The 23,607-nt window shown below is 41.1% G+C and overlaps 1 protein-coding gene across 1 annotated transcript in view; it reads left to right on the forward strand.

The window, feature by feature from the left end:
- rerea (arginine-glutamic acid dipeptide (RE) repeats a) overlaps nucleotides 1-23,607 on the forward strand; it is a 437,497-nt gene that overhangs the window by 394,387 nt on the left and 19,503 nt on the right. Inside the window, 7 exon segments of the mRNA XM_052039130.1 lie at nucleotides 6,133-6,225; nucleotides 7,354-7,553; nucleotides 8,475-8,636; nucleotides 11,187-11,304; nucleotides 18,951-18,984; nucleotides 18,986-20,272; nucleotides 20,895-21,117. Coding sequence (XP_051895090.1) covers nucleotides 6,133-6,225; nucleotides 7,354-7,553; nucleotides 8,475-8,636; nucleotides 11,187-11,304; nucleotides 18,951-18,984; nucleotides 18,986-20,272; nucleotides 20,895-21,117 — 2,117 coding nt within the window.

Here is a 23,607-nt window from a genome sequence, read left to right on the forward strand (position 1 = left end):
GCAGATTTCAGTATCATAACGTAAGACTTGGCAAAAGCAGACAGGGAGCATTTGCAGAGACACAAGAGACTGCAGATGCTGGAATCTGGAGTAACACACAAAAAGCTGGAAGATCTCAGCGGTTCAGGCAGCATCTGTGGAGGGCAACGGACAGTTGACATTGTGGGTTAAGACCATTTTATTTGTCTCAACCCGAAAGGTCGACTGTCCATTTCCCTCCATAGATACTACCTGATCCACTGAGTTCGTCCAACACTCTTTGTGTATTGGGAGCAATTACTTGCAGGTATGTCTACATCCCACATATGTGAGCCTTTCAAAAGTGAAATAATGAGAGTTCAGGGCCAACATGTTCCCTTCAGGGTGAAGGGTAAGGACAACAAATCCAAGGAACCCTGGATGTCAAGGGATATCAAGGGTTGGATAAAGAAATAAAAGGAATTAAATATCAGGTATAAAGAACTGTAATTGGGAGAGACCCAAAAGGGGTGTAGAAATTGCAGAGGGATATTAAAAAAGAAATTGGGATGGCAGAGAATGGACATGAAATATTACTGGTGCAATGATTAAGGAAAATCCCAAAAGCATTTTTTTTACTCAGAGCAAATAAGGATTGGGGTCCTATAGAGTATTAAGGAAAAGGACCTTGGTATAGAAATCCAAGGATCCCCTGAAGGTGGCAGCACAAGTAGATAGGTGATTTTTTTTCTGGCACACTTGCCTTCATTAGCTGGGACTTAGAACATAAGAGAAGTGGGGGGGTTATGGTGCAACTGTGTAAAACATTGGATAGACCACATTTGGAACACCGTGCAATTCTGTCGCCGCACTGCAAGAAGAGTGTGAAGGGGCTGGAGAGGGTGCAGATGAGATTCGTCAGGATGTTGCCTGTGATGGAGCATTTCAGTCACAAGGAGAGACTGGATAGAGTGGGTTTGTTTTCCTTGGAGTGGAGGAGGCTGAGGGGACAAGAGGTAATATAAATAGATAGGATTAATTGTAAGAAAGGGAGACTACAATGGGATGAGGGAGGGGTTGGCTATCATAGACTGGAAACACAGGCTATGTGGTGGCACAGTGGAAGACCTTCAAAGAGATTTTGCCCAGCGCTCAACAAAAGGACATTCCAGTTAAAAGCAAGGGCAGTAAGGGTGGGGAGAGCCAGCCTTGGATAACTAAAGAAATGAAAGAAGGCATCAAGCTAAAAGCTCATGCATACAAAGTCACCAAGAGTAGTGGGAAAGTGGAAGATTGGGAAAACTTTAAAAAAGCAACAAAGAACCACTAAGCGAGCAATAGGGAAAGGGAAGATAGTTTATGAAAGTAAACTAGCACAAAATATAAAAACAGATAGTAAAAGTTTGTATAATTATATAAAATGGAAAAGGGTGGCTAAAGTGAACATAGATCCCTTGGAAGATGAGAAGGGGGAACTAATATTGGGTAATGTGGAAATAGCTGAGGCCTTGAACAACTATTTTGTGTCGGTCTTCACGGTGGAGGACACGTCTAACACGCCAAAGAGAGATGTTATGGATGCGATGGGAGGTGAGGACCTCGATACAATCGCTGTCATTAAAGAGGTAGTGCTGAGCAAACTAGTGGGCCTAAAGGTAGGCAAGTCCCCTGGTCCTGATGGGATGTATCCCAGGGTACTGAAAGAAACGGCAGAAGTTATAGTAGAGGTGTTTGTGATAATTTACCAAAATTCTCTGGACTCTGGGCAGGTCGCGGCAAATTGGAAGACAACGAATGTCACGCCACTGTTTAAAAAAAGGATGTAGGCAAAAGGCAGGTAATGCTTGAAGCTATCATTAAAGAAGAAATAGTGAGACATCTGGATAGAAGTGGTTCCACAGAAGTGGCAGACATAGCATGGATTCAGGAAGGGCAGGTCCTGTTTGACAAACTTACTGGAGTTTTTTGAGGATATAATGAGCACAGTGGATAGAAGGGAACAGGTGGATATTGTATACTTGGGTTTCCAGAAGGTGTTCGATAAGGTGCTGCATAAAAGACTTATCCATCAGATAAGGATGCATGGAGTTGGAGGTAATGTATTAGCACGGATAGAGGATTGGTTAGCCAATAGAAGGCAGAGATGTTTCCCTGTTTGGCAATCAGTGGTGAGCGGGGTGCCGCAGGGGTCGGTGCTGGGCTTGCAACTGTTCACGATATACATTAACGATTTGGAAGAGGGGACTGAGTGTAGCATATTTAAGTTTGCTGATGGCACGAAATTGAGTGGAAAGGCAAATTGTGCAGAGGATGTGGAGAGTCTGCAGAGAGATATAGATAGGTTAAGTGAGTGAGCAAGGGTCTGGCAGATGGAGTACAATGTTGGTAAATTTGAGGTCATCACTTTGGAAGGAAAAATAGAAGATCAGATTATTATTTAAACGGTGAAAGATTGCAGCATGCTGTTGTGCAGAGGGACTTGGGAGTGCTTGCGCATGAATCGCAAAAGGTTGGTTTGCAGGTGCAACAGGTTATCAAAGAGGCAAATGGAATGTTGGCCTTCATTGCTAGAGAGATTGAATTTAAGGGCATGGAGGTTATGCTGCAACTGTGCAGGGTACTGGTGAGGCCGCACCTGGATTCCTGTGTGCAGATCTGGTCTCCTTACTTGAGGAAGGGTATACTGGCTTTGGAGGCGATGCAGAGGAGGTTCACCAGGTTGATTCCGGAGATGAAGGGGTCAGCCTATGAGGAGAGATTGAGTCGTCTAGGACTATACTCGCTGGAATTCAGAAGAATGAGAGGGGATCTTATAGAAACATATCAAATTATGAAAGCGACAAATAAGATAGAGGCAGGAAGGTTGTTTCCACTGGTAGGTGAGACTAGAACTAGGGGACATAGCCTCAAGATTTGGGGGAATAGATTTAGGATGGAGATGAAGAGAAACTGCTTTTCCCAGAGGGTAGTGAATCTGTAGAATTCTCTGCCCAGGGAAGCAGTAGAGGCTACCTCATTAAATATATTTAAGACACAGTTAGATAGGTTTTTTCATGGTAGGGGAATTGAGAGTTATGGGGTAAAGGCAGGTAGGTGGATCTGAGTCCACAGCCAGATCAACCATGATCTTATTGAATGGCGGAGCAGGATCAATGGGCCAGATGCCCGACTCCTGCTCCTAATTCTTATGTTCTTAAATTTTTCCCCACAGCAGAAATGTCTAGAACCTGAGGACTTAAGTTTAGGGTAAGGGGGTAGGAGTTTAGAAAGGATCCAAGGAAGAGTTTTTTCACCCAGAGATTGGAATCGGGTGCGTACTTCCTGAGGGAATGGTGGCAGCAGAGACTCTCACAACATTTAAGAATTATCTAGACCAGCATTTGAATTGTCAAGGCATAGAGGCTACAACCAAGAACTAGAGAATGGGATTGGTATAGATTGGTATTTGATGGTCAGCATAGACACGTTGGTCTGAAGGGCCTTTGGGTTGTTTGACTCTATGACTTGAAAAATCTGAGATATACATTTCAAGTAAATTTAGGCATAGAAGTAAATGAGATGCTCAGTATCTTATATTGGATATGTCTTACAAAATTAATACTTACTTAAGGCAGTGAAAATCAAATGTAGATAACATCCACGTTTTTCAGAGATTGATAATGCTGCTATTTATATTCCAAGTGACAAAAGCATTTGTTCTGCACTCATTAATTTGTGTGGTGCGTAAAAGCAAAAGACTGGTCACAGTCCCCGCAAAAATCAGTCTCTAATGCTGTTACTTTCATACTTCTAAAAATAAATTTTAATAACAGCTTAAAGGACTTGATAAAAATTGTCAGATCATGAGTTATTACAGCAGAGGATGCTAGAAAGTATGAAATATGTGTTTTAATACTTGCCAGTGGTGGGCTTTGTTCCTTCCATTGCTATCATTTAGCAACTTGCGGGAGGCATCTGAAGATAAAACTGAAGAACATGCTGGTGTTGTCACTTATAAGAACAGTATTCTTTGGAGTGCCTCATGTAAGTCACCTGGGTTATTCTGTTGGCACATTTTGTGCTCTGGCTGTCTCTGAAACATTGAACATCAACAATTATATCTGGGCATGTACATGTTGCATTATCAGCATTTGTGCATGCAGGATAATACAGTACTCTGAATTCTTGCAGAGCTCTTATAACCACCCTAACAGATAAACAGTGCAGACATGTTGCCACTGATCTGTAAAATAAAATGTATTGAGAACCTCAGATTATCCTGGGACATTGTGAAGGCTTGGTGCTTTGCGTTGGAGTTGATGCAACATAAAGTCACAACAAGGGACCACCTTGGATCTGTTTTGTCAAAGGTTGCAGCAAGTGCATAAGACCAAGAACTTGAGATTGGGATTTTTCCACCAATTGTACCACCCTTAATACAATGCATCAATCCCATCTAAGCAGGAACATAAGTGAAAAAACAAATGTGCTAATTTTATATTTTAATTATATCTTAGAGTTAATATGTAACTAGAAAATTGAGTATTATTTATGTTAAATGTAAAAATGACCACATTTTATTTATGTTTGTTTTTTTTTGCACTTCTGCTTATTTCTTTCAAAGGATCATTTGGGGAATTTTCTTTATTTGTTCTTGGATCGTGGTTGAACTGGCAAGGCCACACTTCCAATTAAGTTACCCTGAAAAGATAGGGGAATACCTTCTTGAATCAATGTAATCCATGTGGTTTTATTGCTGCATATTTGCTCTAGTTAGATATTCCAGGATATTGACCCAGTGATCATGAAGGAAGAAGGCAAGTCCAGTTGACACGCAACTGAGTATTGATGTTCCTTTGTCATCACTGCTGTTGAACTCGTAGCACAGGGAAGAGATTTGATGTTGAAGTAACCCTGATGTCTTGCTGTGGTCCATTCTGTTAATAATGGAGGTAGATATTAAATCAGGGGAAAAGGCACAGATCAAGGGATCTGCTAGCTGAACACGAAGCTGAGATAGATCATGCTGGTCCCGGTCACCCAAGGGTTATCTGTTGCTTCACCCCACCCCCACCCCCCAAAGTGGAATGCATTACACTCTGAACTCGACTACAGGTGCACCAATATGGTTGATGTTTAATTGCTCTATGAAATGGCCCAGTAAGCCACACAATACAATACAAAATTAGGGGCGGGAGTAAATGCTGCCTTGTGGTGTCTAGATCCCATGAACATCAATCTGAAACAGCAACATTGTTCGTTTCCCAGCAGAGGCTGCCTGACTGCCTGAGTATCTCCAGCATTCTCTGTTTTCATTCCAGATTCTATAAAAATGTTTTAAAAAAGTTCTGTTTCATGTTTTCTACATCTGGGAAAGCACTTGAAAGGTTACTTGCTTAGTTTTTCATGTAATCTGTACAGCAAGAGCTAATTTATATACAGTGATGGTCAGAACTGATAACAATAAAATAAAACTCTTAATTATTTAATTTGGGGAGGAAGATGGAATGAAAGACCAGAAATAAGCCACATTGTTCACAGTTGGCAGATTTTTTAACTTCAATATTCAAATACAATGGCTCTGAACTTCAAAAATAAAATGATTAGCCCTGGGGTTTGTACTGTACAGAAGTAGATATACAAAATATGAATACATTTCTTTAAAAGGGATAATAGTAACTAACAATCACACAAGCAGATTCCCCTGCAGTCATTGACTTTTGGTATAAAACTAGACATCCAGTAATTGAAAGACATTGCACATGATTGATGATTGTTGTTTCAAGGTGGATTTTCTCTCTTTTATACATCAGAAATATTCAGGGTTAGGAGGCTCTGATTGGAAAGAAAACTATCTACTTTGTAGGAAAACTTCCACAATTCATGTCAATAAAGTTATCTTGCAAATAAAATAAATGATATGAAACAATAATGAGTGGAATTATATTTTAAGCAAATGAATAACAAGTGCAGCTTCAGTAAGGAGGGTTCTCTCTAGCATAATAAAATGCCATAGCCTAGTTGTAAATTATTTTGTAAGACAATTCAGTATTATGACAATGCATCTTCACAGCTTTCAGAAAACACGTAGTGATAATGGTTAATGTTAATCAGGTCAGTACAATATATTGTCTGCAACAACTTACACCCAGCTGTCTTGTTGAAGGTACTAATTTTTTATAATTCTTTTCACAGTGGATCTCAGCTCAGCCAGTGAGGATGACTTTGACAGTGAGGACAGTGAACAGGAATTGAAAGGCTACGCCTGTCGTCATTGTTTTACCACCAGTAAGTGTCCTTACAATTTGTATTCAACGAAGTAATGATGTGCATTTGTCTGGTTTTGTTTAAAATAGCATTATATATAAATTGTTGTTTTGGAAAATACTTAACTATAGGTCATTTCCTCATTTTTTATGAATATGTACATGTGATCATATTTTACTCAGATCCACTGAAGTCTTGTATGCAATCAGATTCTGGCTCAGATGCATCTGATGTGCAGGATGTGGAAGTGTATCAAATTCATGACAACCTTGCTCATGTGATTAGCTTACTTTGAAACCAACCTCAGCTTTTCTTTCTATCATCTCCTCAGCTTCAATGTAGTAGCCATTGGCAGCCTCAGACTTGTCATCCTGTTACCAGTATCAAGGAGGAAGTACACTGCAATATTCATGTTGACTAACAGCTGCCTCATGTTTGCACAATCAAATAGCTAGGGGAATGCTTTTTCTTTGGAAACGCAAAACTATAAATGAATGTAAACAGTGGTTAAGTATTTAATAGCAAAGTTACTTATTTCTGTAACTCATTTACAGAAATTCTACTTGTGAAATGTGGGCACCTAATTCAGATTTTCTTTAAATCCTGAATAAACATACATAGTGGTGTGTAATGACAGAAATATCTCAAGGGACAAACTGAAATTTGTAAGAAATTAAAAAAAAACTATTTTCTCATCACTTCATCCATTTTCTGCTATTTTGTTAACCAAAGGTAGTAGGGGATATAAGAGAAGACAGGTATGTGGCGTTAGATGACAGATCAACCAGTCTCATGGAGAGGCAAGGCGAGCTCCAGGGGCTGAATATCCTACTTCTGATTCTGTCTGTCCATTCAACCTTAAAGAAGCACACAAGGATTCAACAGGAGAAAACTCCCCTCTAATTTTCTTCCATCTCTGTCTGCCCTCAGCTATCCCACCAGCACAGTTGAGAGCAGTAAATTTCAGAGGAGCGTGGGTGGTGAGATGGGAATAACAAAATCCTGTGTTTCATCTTTTCAGGACCTTCCATCTTCAGCGTTTTGCTACAACTGGAATTTATCTGATTCGTGCAAGTTCCCTACTGATATTGATGTAAACATTTGAGTTTTATTTAAATCATACACTATTTTTATTTTTAAAAAACGCAGCATCTAAAGACTGGCATCACGGAGGAAGGGACAACATATTATTGTGCACAGAGTGTCGGATTCACTTCAAGAAATACGCAGAACTGCCACCAATCGAGAAGCCAGTGGATCCCCCACCATTTATGTTTAAACCAGTTAAAGAAGAAGAAGATGGGCTCAGCGGGAAACATAGCATGAGGACCAGAAGGAGTAGGGGCTCGGTATGAGAGTCATTATTCTTTCTTTCATTCTTGCTTTATAAAATATGAAATTTATACAAAATTGAAGTGATGCAGATGTGAATAGTTCACCATTATTCTTTGAAAACCCTTAATGCATTTTAGCAGCAACATGCATCCTAATTTATTGCTGTATCAAATATAATCATGTGATGCAGAATGGCACATAGCCACATGGATCATATCACGTAAAGCAATTTACGTGGTGCTCTAATGCATTCAGCTTCGATGACACCAAACTGTTATGATTTAGTGTTGTCATTTTATTCGTGTAGCATAAATGAAATGCTCTCTGTTGGGTATTCTGTATTTCAAATTTATACAATGCCATTGCCATTCAGTATGAAAACCGATAGAAGACTCATAAAAATATAAAAGGGGTGTTCAATTTTGCAGCGCTCGTTGTCCTAGTTGCAGCTAATAAAGAAATGGAAACTTGAGATGCATGAAGAAATATTCCCCAGTGTGAGATTGTATAGGTGGGACTTCAAAACCAACTCGGTTCTAATCTGCACAGCGTTCTTGATAATACCACCAAACCAAAGGGTCTCATTTTCTCACTTAAAATATGCAGCTGCTGTAGTCCACCGATCTAAAAGATGAGTGATGACCAGCAGTTACCGTAGGATTAGACTAAGTATTCAGATCATAGAGCTGGTTTTAGGGAAGTAATTCTGTTAATTCCTTTGTGTGCACACAATAGTAGCAAGTCTGCACCTTCAAATTTTGTGTAGACTTTTTCTTATTAAAAAGTAGAAATATTACAAATGGAATCTCAACTGGCAACATTACCAGTAATTAACTCAAAAATATTAATTGGAATCTAACACTGTTATTAAAGCGCTTATGAATTATTAATCCCCCAATCCATGTGGGTCTAATAATAATTTTATTGTTAATTAGATGTCTTCACTGCGCAGTGGTCGTAAAAAGCAGACAGCCAGCCCTGACGGTAGAACCTCACCTATCAATGAAGACATCAGGTCCAGCGGCCGTAATTCTCCTAGTGCTGCCAGCACATCCAGTAATGATAGCAAAGCAGACTCTATGAAAAAATCCAGCAAGGTAATGTTCTGATAATCATCGTAGTATAAGCACTTACATGCTGCGTTGTCATACCTATTGGAAGGACCTATTTTGAGGTTAGAGAGAGGCAGACTTTAGAATTAGCACCATCCATATTCTGAGACATTAAAACAAATTTTTCCCTTAAATTATTTTAAAAGCGAAATTTAAAATTATTCCACTAAAACTCAAGATGAGACTGAAATTTATTGGTTCAGGTTTTCTGGAGCAAGTTGCCATTCTGACTAATAACGTCACAATCAATGAATGTTACCTCTGTATTAATATCTGGCTGCATATGAAATGTAATAATATATTTTCTCTTTTCATATTCATATTGGTTGATCTCTTCTGATTGAATGCTTTTAATAGTTCTGTGGTAAAGAAGAGGTTTAAACTACAGTTGTTCATCAAGCAGTGAAATAATTGCAATTTAATGTGCAATAACATTTTGTTGACAGATTGTGATGGAAAATATTTTGGGCCTGTAATGGTTTATCACACTCTAATCAGTACTGGCACATTCTTTGTGAAAATGCCAATTATTTTCCAACCAGCTCTTTCAATAGAAAATTAAAAAAACAGGGGTTAAGCTTCAACAATGCAACATCCCAGCCCTCTGGATTTCAAAGACTCCCAACCCTCTGAGTAAATAAATTTCTTCTAGTCTCACTTCAGAAAAGTGTGGGGCTGATTTTTCAGAAACTAAATTTGCCAGTGGGAGGGAAGCAACTTCTTTGTATTCATCTCATTGAAACCTACCGAATAATTGAAAGGCCTGAATAGAGTAGACATGGAGAGGATGTTTCCATCAGTGGGAGAGTCTAGAACCAGAGGGCACAGCCTCAGAATAAAAGGATGTCCCTTTAGAACAGAGATAATGAGGAATTTCTTTAGCCAGAGGGTGGTGAATCTGTGCCATTCATTGCCACAATGGCTGTGGAAGCCAAGTCATTGGTATATTTAAAGCGGAGGTTGATAGTTTCTTGAATGGTAAGGGCCTCAAAGGACAAGGCAGAAGAATGAGGTTGAGAGGGATTAATAAATCAGCCATGATAGAATGGTGGAGCAGACTCGATGGGCTGAATGGCCTAATTCTGCTCCTATGTCTATGGTAATCACCCATATCTGTCCCTCTTAGAATCTTGTATGTTTCAATTGAGATCACATCTCATTCTTCTAAACTTTAGAAGTTTTGTTCCAGCCTACCAAATCGGACATTCCCACTTATACCAAGAAGCAGTAGCCTCCAAGCTATACTACCTCACAAGCAAGTATAGCCATGTTCCTTGGGCATGCAATAATCCAAGTGTGGTTGTGCTAAAGCTGTGTACGGTGGCATCAAGACTTCCTCATTCTTGTACCCAAGTTGTCTCACAATAAAGGGCAGCAAACCATTTGCTTCCCAGCTGCATTTCTCTATTTGCTGGTAACTGTGTGTTTCATGAGAGCATACAAAGGTCCCTGTGTACATCGACTATTGTTTCACCACTTTTTCAACAAAAATCTTTGCTACTTTTCCCAGCAAATTAGTAACCTCATATTTTGCCACTCTCCTGCCAACTCCCTGACTGCGTCCATAGTCCTTTGTGTGCTCCTTGCATCTACCTCGCTTCGGATAACCAAACACTCTGTTCTTTCATCAAAATCATTAATACAGATTATTTACCCCTAATGATCAGCATTAGTGACCTGCGTCAGCCTGAAAAAGACTTCAACTTATTTTTCATTTTTGGAATGTCGGCAAGACCAGCATTTATTGTCCATCCCTAATTGCTGTTGAAGAGATGCTGCTGCACGGTTTGATCAGCCCACTCACCGGTTTGTCGTTCCCTATTTTCTCCTCCTCTCCAAAATAACCTGCTCCAAATACGATTTGAGAAAATGAAGTGGGTCACAATAAAAACATTAACTTTGATTTTTAGAGTCCCATTTAAGGGAAGTGTGGGGAGAGTTATGCTGGAGCAGAGGACTTCTCCTTCATGTTTATCTTCCACCTGCTACCATTTCACAAGATGCTGCTGCAGATTTAGAAAGCAGTTCTCTAAATGTTTCCAAGAGCTGGACCAACCACCAGAGTAATCTGGCAGCAGAGCCAACCAAGGCAAGAAGGTTACAAAAGTTTTCCAAAATTAAGTATTTCACCACCGATAAGCAGGAGTGTGGGGAACTCCTCCTGGAGCCAGGAGTTTCTCCACCAGACCACACAAGGAAATCCTGTGGGCTTCTGTTACCAATTCCATCATGCTGACTTTCTCTGATGCCTCTGGGAGAGTCTCCTTGGTTCTCTGATGTTGGCCGCCTCCTTCCACAAATCCAGTGCTGCCCAAGTAACTTTTTTTTTGCCATAGATTAACCCAGACAAGTCAATCAGCCTGCTGACACCACAGTGGCCTGAGTTAAAACCAGTGTCATTTTTCATTAATAATTGCTCAATTACAAAGTTCTTGTTTTAAAACAAAACTTTTTTTTTATGATTTGCACCTTGTAATAGTACAACAGTTTTGTTCTACTTCTGCTAATACTGGTCTCATTGATTTCACGCTGCAGAGGTCTAAAGATGATCTGTCGTCACCATCAAAGAGCACCAAACGCCAAAGAGAAAAGGTTGCTTCTGATACGGAAGAACCAGAAAGGTTAAATTCAAAGAAATCTAAAACACAGGTGTGTACTTGGCAACAGCAGTTAACTATTGCTACACTGTCATTGTGTTGTGATCCTCTGTAAAGTGCAGGATTTGAACGTGTTTGCCGCATTTCAGAATAGGCAACATACTCGCTTTTATTCTTGTGTCACGTAACACCAACTTTTGAATTCAGACATGTTGAACATGCAAGCTGTGCACCGCAAACTTGTGATGCCTTAACATCAAGTCAAGAGGTCTCCAGTGAGAAGTGAAAGACCATACCAAAAACTCTTGGCTAGTTAGGAGGTAAAACCTGGATTTCCTCTCCGACCCCATAGCCATTCATCACAGCAATGTTGGTGCAGGGTGAGTAAATAAATATTTAGGAAGGTCAGGCAAAATGGAAAAGGGTGTGATGTAACACTATTAATAAGAGAGGAGATCAGTGCAGTGATAAGAAATGATCTTGGCATGACAGGTCACGCTATAGAACTAATTTAGGTTGAGCCAACAAATAGCAAAGGGCAGAAAACATTGGTAGAAGTTATCTATAGACCATACATAGTAATTGTGTTTAGATCCTCGCATAAATTGGGAAAATAGAGGTGCTTGTGATGGGAATAATACAGTAATTTTGGAAAACGTTAGCCTTCATGTATTTTGGACAAATCAAATTTGCTGTAATAGATGGAAGATAATTTTATGGAATACATACAAGCTGCTTTTCTAGATCAATACCTTGAGGAACCCAGTAGGGAAAGGGTATTTTGGAACGCATTTTGTGCAGAGAGAAAGGGTTAGTTGGTGATCTTGTTGTCAAGTGGCCTTTTGGGGACGAGTGACTGTGATGTGATAGAATGTTTACATTATTTGAAGGTGATTTAGTTCTTTGCAAAAATAGGTCTTGAACTTAACCACAGGAAACTATGAAGGCAGCAGAAGGGGCTGATTGGGAGGAGGTATGATGGTGAACAGGCAGTGGTTAGCATTTGAAGAATTAATACGCAACTATAAGGCACAAAAACCCAACAGGAGAAGTGATTTATCCAAGGCTGACAAGAGAATTAAATATGGTGTTAACTCCAAGGAAGAGGCTTGTAAAGTTGCTAGATGTAGGAGACCTATGGATTCGGAGCATTTGGGACTCATCATAAATTCTCCCTTCTCTGTGGGGCCCACAGAAAGGGGAGAATGTATAATGGGGAATAATTAAATGACAGAGGGATTAAACAATTACTTTGCATTTGTCTTCATGGGAGAAGTCTCACAAAGCTTGCCAGATATATTAGGGATTCAAGGGTCCATCGAGAATGAGGAACCGAAGGAACTCAAGGTTAATCGCAATAGTACCAGGGAAGTTGGTGAGCTTAAGACTGATAAATCCCAAGGATCTGATTAATTACAAACCAGAGTTTTGAAAGAGGTATCTTAAGATAGTGGATGCACTGATTATCATCTTTCAAAATTCTACAGGTTCTGTAATTGTTCACGTGCTTTGGAGGGTAACATTTATGAGCCCACGATTTAAAAAAGGAAGAAGGAAATTGGAGAACTGCCAACCTGTTAGTATAATGTCAGTGGTGGGAAAAATGCTGGAATCTATAATGAAGGATATAATAATAACAACTTGAAAAGAATAATAGGATTGTGTAGAGCCAATATAGATTTATGAAAGGAAAATCATGTTTGACTAATCTGCAAGAGTTCTTTGAAGATATATTTAGTAGAATAGATAAGGGGGAATCAGTGGATGTGATGCATTTGGAATTTTGGGGGGCCTTTAATAAGGTTCCACATAGGCTTTCAAAAAGGTCACACCCAAGAGGTTAATCAACAAGGTTAGAGCATATGAAATTGAAGTTGAATACTGCCATGGATTGAGAATTAGTTGTTGAACAGAAAGGAAGAGAGGCAATGAACTGATCATTCTCAGGATGACAGGCTGTGACTAGTGGGGCCCTGGCAGGACCTGTGCTTGGGTTCCTGCTTTTCACAGTCTATGATTTAACCTGGGGGGCCAAATGTCCTATTTCCAAGTTTACTGAAGAGACCAAACTAGGTGAGATTATGAATATGGAGGAGGATGTAAAGAGATCAAGGGTATATAGACAAGCAGAGTGAGTGGGCAAGATCATGGCAAATGGAATATAGTGTGTAAAAAATGTAGGATTATCCACTTTGGTATACATGATAGAAAAGAGCAATACTTGTTTAATAGTGTGAGATTGGGAGAACATAAAACAGTACAGCACAATACAGGCCCTTCGGCCCACAATGTTGTGCCGACCTTTAAACCTCGCCTAAGACTATCTAACCCCTTCGTCCCATATATCCCTCTATTTTAAGTTCCTTCATATGCCTATCTAGTAATCTCTTGAATTTGACCAATGTACCTGCCTCCATCACCGCCCCGGGCAGCGCATTCCATGCCCTAACCACTCTCTGGGTAAAAAACCTTCCTCTGATATCTCCCTTGAATTCCCCACCCATTACTTTAAAGCCATGCCCTCTTGTGTTGAGCATTGGTGCCCTGGGAAAGAGGCACTGGCTGTCCACTCTATCTATTCCTCTTAATATTTTGTACACCTCTATCATGTCTTCTCTCATCCTCCTCCTCTCCAAAGAGCTTCCACATCCTTCCTATAATGAGGCGACCAGAAATGGACACAGTACTCTATGTGTGGTCTAACCGGAGTTTTATGGAGCTACATCATTACCTCGCGGCTCTTAAACTCGATCCCTCGACTTATGAAAGCTAACACCCCATAAGCTTTCTTAACTACCCTATCCACCTGTGAGGCAACTTTCAGGGATCTGTGGATGTGGACCCCCATATCCCTCTGCTCCTCCACACTACCAAGAATCCTGCCATTAACTTTGTACTCTGCCTTGGAGTTTGTCCTTCCAAAGTGTATCACCTCACACTTCTCCGGATTGAACTCCATCTGCCACTTCTCAGCTCAGCTCTGCATCCTATCAATGTCCCTCTGCAGTCTTCAACAATCCCCTACACTATCCACAACGCCACCAACCTTTGTGTCTTCTGCAAACTTGCCAACCCACCCTTCTACCCCCTCATCCAAGTCATTAATAAAAATCACGAAAAGCAGAGGTCCCAGAACCGATCCTTGTGGGACACCGCTAATCACAGCCCTCCAATCTGAATGCACTCCCTCCACCACAACCCTCTGCTTTCTACAGGCAAGCCAATTCTGAATCCACATGGCCACATTTCCCTGGATCCCATGCCCTCTGACCTTCTGAAGAAGCCTACCATGTGGAACCTTGTCAAATGCCTTACTAAAATCCATGTAGACCACATCTACTGCACTACCCTCATCAATCTGTCTGGTCAACTCCTCAAAGAACACTATCAGGCTTGTGAGACATGATCTGCCCTTCACAAGGCCATGCTGGCTGTGTCCCTGATCATACCATGATTCTCTAATGTTGATGTTCAAAGGGACTTAAGTTTCCTTGAACAAAGATTGCAGAAGGTGTAGCAAATGCTTAAGAGAGCAAATGACATGATAGCCTTTATTACGAGAGGAAGGAAGTCTTATTTCAATACAGAGCCTTGGTCAGACCTGAGCACAGTTTTAGTTTTCTTACTTAAGAAAAGGTGTATTCACCATCGAGGATATGCAGAGAACGTTCACTAGACTGGTACAAGGCACATTAGGTTTGCATATGAGGAGACGTTGAATAGACTGGGTCAGTATTCTCTAGAGTTTAAAAGAATGGGAGGAGATCTCATCGAAACAGAAAATTATTGAAATGCTTGACTGGTTAGCTACAAGGGAGATGCTTCCCTAACTGAGTAGTGTAGGGGGGGGGGGGGGGGACATGATTTTAGAACAAGGGTTTAAACTATGTAGGACTAAAATGAGGAGAAATTTCTTCACTCAGAGGGTGGTGAACCTGTGGAATTCTCTAACCAAGAGAGCTGAGGTTCAGTCGCTGTGTTCATTCAGATGTAAATTGATAGGTTTCTGGACATAAAGGGAATCGGGGCAAATGGGGCACTGAGGTCAAAGATCAGCCATGACCTTAAGGTGGAGCAGGCTTGAAGGGCCAGCTGGCCTACTCCTGCTCCTATGGGTTAGGAAGTTCAGGGCATGCTATGTTGGCGCCGGAAGCGTGGCGACACCTGCGGGCTGCCCCCAGAACACTACACAAAAAAAAGATGCATTTCACTGTGTGTTTCGATGTACATGTGACTAATAAAGAAATCTTATCTTACGTGAGAGATAATGTTACCTGGCATTTATCATTTGTATGATTAAAAGAAAGTCTGACATAGCCATCCCTCGCAGCAATTTATGAATCAGCAGCCACTACACAGATCTGCTTCCCTCTGAGCAAAGAGCCACTTAACATTTAAAATAAAAACAGAGGATGATGGAAACACTCAGCAGGTCGAGCAGCATCTGTGGAGAGAAAGCAAAGTTAATGTTTTGGGTCAATGACCTTTCACTAAACATTTAACGTTTTTCTGTTGTGCATTTATTACATAGGATTCACAATATACCTAGCCTACGGAACTGAAGTAATTTGATAAGTGTGGACAAAGTGTAATCCTTTCATTATTACAAGCGTTTGAGTTTTGGGATTTTATTTCAGCCCTTTACTAGTGTGAGTAGTCTCTATGAAATGTAGCTAAGTTGAAATCAGTAATAATAACAATAGTAAATAATTTGCACTTGCAGAGTCTTGCCGACTTATTAAGTTTTACCACCTTGTATCAGGTCATCAATCACACAACTGATTTGGCATATCTGATGAACAAATAGAATTTGCTACTAGTCTACAAATGCTTTCAAAGCAATATGCAGCATTCTTAAATCCAAATGAATGCAAGCTTAAATTCAGCATGTTAACATTTATTGCCTATGTGGATTTTTATCAGTGAAAGAAATGTAAAATGACGTTTCCAAGTAGGCCTTTTGGCAGGTGGAGGTGCTGGTTTGGGAGGTGCTGTCAGAGCAGGCAGAATAAGTACCTTCAGCATATTTTGTAACTGGCTCACACTGCAGCCGCTGGTGGAGGGAATGAATGTTTCGTGTGGTTGGTGAGTTGCCAGCCAAGATAATTGCTTTATCCTGGACGGTATTGAGCTTCTTCAGGGTTGTTGTACTCATCCAGGCAAGTGGAGAATATTCCATTGCATTTCTGCCTTGATGGAAAGACCTTGGGTTGTCAGGAGGTGAGTTGCTTGCCGCAGGATATCCGGCCTCTGACCTGCTCTTAAGCCTCGGTATTGATGTGGCTGATCTATTTGAGTTTCTGGTCAATGGTTTTCCTCAGGATATTATTGGATTGGAACTCAGCTGTGGCAAAGCAATTGAATGTCAAGGGTAGCTTTCTCTTATTAGACTTTCTCTGTTTGGAGGTGGTCATTACCCAAGACTTCTTGTTCAATATATACTGTAACTTCAAACAAGTTCAATGAAACATAAAGGTAAATGGTGAAGGTAAAGGAATCAACACAGAAGAATAAAACATCTGTTCTAATTGCCCAGAGAAGGTCCCTCATGTTCTTGTGGAAAACAAATATATCTATTATTTATGACTCCAATATTGATGGATAATTGTAAAGAACATTGCAACTGAGACATGAATATGCTTCACTAGTAATATACATGACAAGAAATGTTGCTGGCAACAAGTTCACCAAAATTCAGCATCTTAAGGTTCTCCATTGCCAATGACCTTTAACGTGGCGCTGCCACAGTATAATAGTATCGACAGCGTACACAGAATGCATTTGCTGATTTGCATTTGCAAGCAACATTGTCATTTATTAACCTGAAATCTCCTCTTGGTTCCTTTGTGGCTCTGTGCCTTTATGAGGACCATCAATTTAATTTGAGCCAGTATTATTCCCAATTGATAGAACACAGACTTATGTTTGCTGTTTTTGTAAACTATTGGGAGTATACTTGAAAGGAGGTGGGATTTTTTGGGGGCAAGTTACACAATGGGACTATTTTATCTGAATTTCCACCTCCCTCAGTAGATGCGGCGAGAGGAACCATAAAGTTGATATTGATGTAATAGAGGGTAAATTGATTAAATTCATTAGATTGGAAATACGACAGAGTCCTGACAATCCCAGTTGGCAGTAATAGTCACTGTGAAAGAGCACTATCTTGTAACAATTTATAGTTTATTGTAGGCTGTAATTTTGTAGCCTGTAGAATTCTATTACCATTGAATTGAATCCACAGTGATTCAGTACAATGGTTACCTCCTCCTGGGAATAAAAGACCTAGTTTTAAATTCTAGAACTAAAGTTGTTGATTTTCTAAAATATGTAAGGTATCGAGTTGCCCTGCAATAACTGGTGCATTTTATAAAGAATTGAACTGCATTTTTTTTTAGACTTGGACAGTGAAAATAGAAGAAAATTATAATGGACCTGCCACATCAGTGGGAATTGTTGGGTTTATCTCACGATGGGCTCTGTAAAGCCACCACAAACGTGAGCTTTATTTATATTGATAGTTACCAAAACAAAAGTGTTGAGATTTGCAATGTTGAAAATGATCAGAAAAATCTCAAGCTGATGCTTTAATACTTCAAAAAGAAACTTTATTTATACAGTACTGTAACAGGCGCTTCCCGCCCAACGAGCCTGCGCGCGCCCAATTACACCATGATGCCTGCTGGGAAAAAACCAACTCAAGCCCAGAAAGAAGGCCCAGAGGCTATCAAGCTTTATTTTCACTTTCAATTGTCGTATTAGGATTATAAATGCAGCTTTAAATGTTCAAAATGCTGACTTACCAGTTTAAATGTTAACATTTTTTTAAAAGAACTTAATTTTAGCCTCGAGTTTTAGGAAAGGCAGAGGTCAAAGACCCAAGTTGCTGTCAAAATAAGAATTTGCCAGCAGCATATAAGTGTGTGGTAAATGGCAATGGTTCAGAGTCATTGAATAAAAAGAAAAAGTCCTCCAAGTACTTTATATTTTACAGATTGAAATGTGGATTTTGTCCTAAATTTGGGTTAAATAAAACTGTTTCCTTGCTTTTTATTTGTTATATTGACAAGTTGCTTTCAGTGTTATAGCATTGCTGACAGTGAATAAAAGCTTTTTTTTTTTCCATTGACAGCTCCCCACTTTGAAATTTAAACCTGCAGTGAAAATTCATATAGTTTGGAATATGAGAGTCAAATTGGTTTGGGTGCCGCAGAATCCTTCAAAAGCTTTGTAAATCAATCCTGCTTGAACCAGTGTTTTTATAAGGTAGCCGTGTCCTCTTTCCCTGATGGCAGAATGTTATGATTGGAAAACAATCAGTGGAACAGTGGCAAATTATTCGATCCATTACAACCACAAGCTCCTCGTTGTTATGTTTGAAGTTAGCATCTTAATTGTGCAGTGATTATTTTTACGTTTGTTTATATCAGATGGAGGTTTATATAAAGCATTAGGACAGGTCCATGGATGGGAAAGGTTTATAAGGATATGGGCCAAACGTGGGGGAATGGGACTAGCTCAGGGAGGCACCCTGGTCAGCATGGACCAGTTGGGCCGAAGGGCCTGTTTCCGTGCTGTATACACCATGAATCCAAGCAAGCTTATCATTTAGTTTGTTTGACTAGATGTTAGTCTGAGCAGATATTAGTTTGCCCAAATACGTGGATAATGTGTGAATTTTTTTTAAAAATCAAAATAGGAGATCAGCAGGCGAATTCACCATCTGAAGGAGAGAGTTTCTGACAGCCGCAGTGTAAATGACGAAGGAAGCAGTGATCCAAAGGATATTGATCAGGACAATCGCAGTACGTCACCAAGTATACCAAGCCCAAGGGACAATGAGAGTGATTCTGATTCCTCAGCACAGCAGCAAGTGCTACAGTCTCAGCCTCCAGTACATCAGAGTCCGTGTGCCTCTCTGCCATTAACGTCACTGGAACCACCACAAATGCCCCCACCGGCATCTTCCTGTGCAGTGTCAGTCCCTCAGACATTGTCCCCAGTCTCACAACCTTGCAGTCAGACACCGCCTCATTCTCTGATTCAGCCTGCACCACAGCTCCATCCCCAGAGACTCACGTCTCCGCACCCACCAATCCAACAACAGTTACAACCTCAGTCGCAGCCTCTCCCCCAGACGCAGACTCAGCTTCACGCACAGGTGCAGCCACTGCCTCATCCTCTGCAGGCTCCAGGTCACCTCCAGCACCAGCTTCAAGGACCACCGTTCTCCATCAATCCTCCGCCTCAGATCCCGCAGGCCGCTTCCCAGGCACCGACTGCGACGCACCCACAGTCGCACACTCCGACGCAAGTCCAAGCACAGCCACCGCCATCCCAAGGACAATCACAGTCACAGCCTCCAAGGGAGCAACCTTTGCCACCTGCTCCCGTGACGATGCCTCATATCAAGCCACCACCCACGACACCAATTACTCCCATTTCCAATCCCCAGTCACACAAACCACCTCCCCATCTTGCAGGCCATCCTCCGTTCCCACAAATGCCTTCAAACCTCCCACCTCCTCCCGCTTTAAAACCATTGAGTTCTCTTTCCACCCATCATACCCCCTCCGTTCATCCCCCTCCATTGCAGCTAATGCCTCAAACACAGCAAATTCAGCCTCCCCCTGCTCAACCCCCTGTGTTAACTCAAGCCCAGAACCTCCCAGCAAGTGCAACTCATTCCCAACCAGTACCCCACCAAGTTCCTTCCCAGCCTCCGTATGCCCAGCATTCTTTCATCCCATCAGGAGCCCCTAACATCGCATCTTCATCAGCAACCTCCACTTCCAGCGTGGCACCCATTTCTACCATCCAGCCTACGGCATCCATCGTCACATCCATGTGTTCCACTGGGAACGTTACAAACACTGCTCCTGCCACCATGACTAGCATTCAGATTAAAGAGGAAATCCAGGATGAGCCAGAAGATGCAGATAGTCCACCACCATCTCCAAGCAGAAGTCCATCTCCAGAACCAACAGTCGTTAGCACGCCAAGCCACGCCAGCCAGTCAGCCAGGTAAAGTTTTTGTTGTATTCAGTTGTACTGGTAATTTTAGAAAATATGTCCCAATGACATCTATTGTTTAGCCTGCTTTTGTTTTAATGTATGCCTTAGACCATAGGAGCAGAATTGGGCCATTCAGTCCATCGTGTCTGCTCCACCATGCAATCGTCTTCTCCCCATAACCCTTAACCCCCTTACCAATCAAGAACCTATCAATCTCTGCCTTAAATACACCCAATGACTTGGCCTCCACAGCCCTCTGTGGCAACAAATTCCACAGATTCACCACCCTCGAGCTGAAGAAATTCCTCCTCATATTAGTTCTAAAGGGACGTTCCTTTATTCTGAGGCTGTGCCCTCGGATCCTAGGCTCTCTCACTGGAAGCATCCTTTCCACATCCCCTCTATCCAGGCCTTTCAGTACCCAGTAGGTTTCAATGAGATCCCCTCTCTTTCTGAACGCAGTCAAACGTGTCCTGTGTAATTATTTATTGGGGACAATTTCCTGTTCAAAAACTTATTATCATTAGTTTTGATTTCTTCTTCCCTCAGTAGAATGGGATAAATAATTTATCATGGAAAAATCCTTTAAGATTTGGCTTTGATGATGTTTCCACTTGGTGCTTTGTTTCAGGTTCATCAAATATTTGGATCGTGGCTACAACTCCTGTGCAAGAACAGATTTGTACTTTGTACCATTGCAAGGCTCGAAGCTGGCCAAGAAACGGGAAGAAGTGATAGAAAAGGCCAGGCGAGAGGCGGAGCAGAAGGCCAAAGAAGAGAAGGAGAAGGAAAAGGAAAAAGAAAAAGAGAGAGAAAGAGAACGGGAACGTGAGAGGGAAGCTGAGAGAGCAGCGGTAGGTGCACTTCGATGGAATGGCTGATTGGTTCTGACTTGTGCCTGTAAACAAGGTTGTTATATATTCAGTAGGGAACTAAAGAGAAACTACTTTCCTGAAGAGTGGTTAGAAAAAGAAGAGGGAGAAGTTAAGGTGAACAGTTTAAATGTATTTAAGCAGTAGCTAGATAAACTTAAAAGGAAGGGAAAAAACGGATACACTGATACAGCTGGATGACAAGTAGAGGTAGACGTCCCTGATATGAATGGTTCAACCATTCGGTTCTTGAACCAGCCTGCACAACGCTAATCACTACCTCAGTATTGCAACACTATGACCACTTTGAACTACAATGGACTTTGTTTTTTTTTGTTCCAGTTGTGTTCTTTCTTGTATAATTTATGTTGTTAATGTATGTTTTCATTGTGAATGTTGTATATCTGATGCTATGTGCCTGTGGTGCTGCTGCAAACTGTTCTTTGGACAGTAAGTTTTTCATTGCACCTGTGCATACATGTACTTGTGCATCTGACAATAAGCTCGACTTTGTCTTTATCAGTCATCTGTGTTTGGCCCTGAACCCTTCCTGGTGGGGTAGGGCTAGCCAAGACTCAGGGCAGCTCAACTCTGAACTCTTCTTTAAAAAAAATTATTAAAACTAAGCAAAACTAGTACTATTATAATGTCAAGTGCTCCCAGCAGCTGCAAAAAAAATTATATGATGTTGAATTTTATGGTAAGAAATGTCATAAACAACAGTAAAGTACCTTGCTCTGCTGCAGATTTTGCGTTCTGACAGTCCTACACAGTTTTAGCTCCTAACTGTATCTGTAACTTCAACTTTTAAGTACTTAGCTCTAACTCTGACTTTAAAGACCCTCTGCACCCCAGTGTTTGCCCCCCCCCTACAGATTAATCTGACCTGACAGCTTTTTTTTTACAAAATGCCCAAGTTCATCTCCAAACCCCCTTTTTATAATAAAAAAAAAGAATTGCGCTGATGGCATTTGATTAATGCAATCCCCTCCTTCCCTTTCATTCAACTAACTCTTTTATAAGTCCATGCATATTAACCCAATTGATCCAATTAGGTCATCGAGGGTTGTTTTTATGGGGAAGAGCTGAGAGTTTATCAGCACCTTGAGAAGATCCTACTCCACAGAAATTCTGCAGTCAGACTGTGGAGAAAACAGAGAACATCAGTTATGTATTTGTGTTAATCTAGTTTGTGAACATTTTCTCACAGTTTCTTCAAATCAACCTGTGCTTTTCAAACTTTGCTGTAAAAATAGGCCCAGTGGTGTCTCATAGCATGCAGGGTAAGATTTTGACCAATTTTTGGTCAATGTTGGTCCATCAGTTTTGGTCACCCTGCTATAGGAAGGATGCCATTTAGCTGGAAAGAGTGCAGAGGAGATTTATGAGGAAGTTGCCAGGACTCGAGGGACTGAGTTATGGAGAGGGATTGAGCAGGTTTTCATTAGAACATAGGAGAATGAAAGGTAATCTTATGGAGGTGTGCAAAATTATGAGGGGCATAGATAGGGTGAATGCACACAGTTTTTTTTCTCCCCCAGGGTTGGGGAGTCAAGAACTAGAGGGCATAGGTTTAAGGTGAGAGGGGAGAGATTTACTAGGAACCTGAGGGGCAACTTTTTCACCCAGAGAGTGGTCAGTTTATGAAATGAGCTGCCAGAGGAAGTGGTTGAGACAGGAAGATTAACAACATTTAAGAGGTACTTGGACAGGTACATGGATAGGAAAGGTTTAAGGGATATGGGCCAAATGCGGGCAAATGGGACTAGCTTAGATGGGAATCATGGTCGGCATGGACCAGTTGGGCCGAAGGGCCTGTTTCCATGCTGTATAACTCAATCTGGGGTTAAATACACTTCTTCCTGCAGGTCATGGCATACAAGAGAAGTGGGAGAGCTGGTAGAACCTGAACACTGGCACAGACAAGTTGGGCAGAAAGTCCTGTATGTCCCATGTAGCATTACTGGCAAGTGTGAGATATTACTGTGCAGCACCGTCACAGGTGAACTCCTTTTAGATGCTCAGGTGTTCCGTCAGTGGTAGGTGTGTTCGGTAGTCCATTTCTGGAAGCGAGGAGTGAATGACCTGGAGCACAATCATGCATTTCTGCCAAAACCACCCTGACAGAGGTCTAGTAACGGGTTGCCTGTCCTGCTCATTTCCTTGGGAAAGGTTTGGCAGACGTATCTAATGGAAAAAATGGACAGAAACAGAAATGACTAATTGCTCCCAGTAGCTACCCTGATATCTATTTCATCTACAACAGCTCACTTTGCCAATTAGGAAAGTTGGGATTTATTAGTAGTGCTATTTTATATCCTGACCCATCTACTGATGAAAAAACTGGTTGGAAATGATTAGATTCACTTGCTACTCCAGTGTCATTCTTGGATTTTCAAAATGTAATGGAAAACAGCTGCAATGTGGTCTAAAATTGGATTGCAAAGTTGTTTTGTTTTTAATGTACAGAAT

Source organism: Pristis pectinata, chromosome 26 (assembly GCF_009764475.1).
Source record: "Pristis pectinata isolate sPriPec2 chromosome 26, sPriPec2.1.pri, whole genome shotgun sequence".
Lineage (NCBI taxonomy): Eukaryota > Metazoa > Chordata > Chondrichthyes > Rhinopristiformes > Pristidae > Pristis > Pristis pectinata.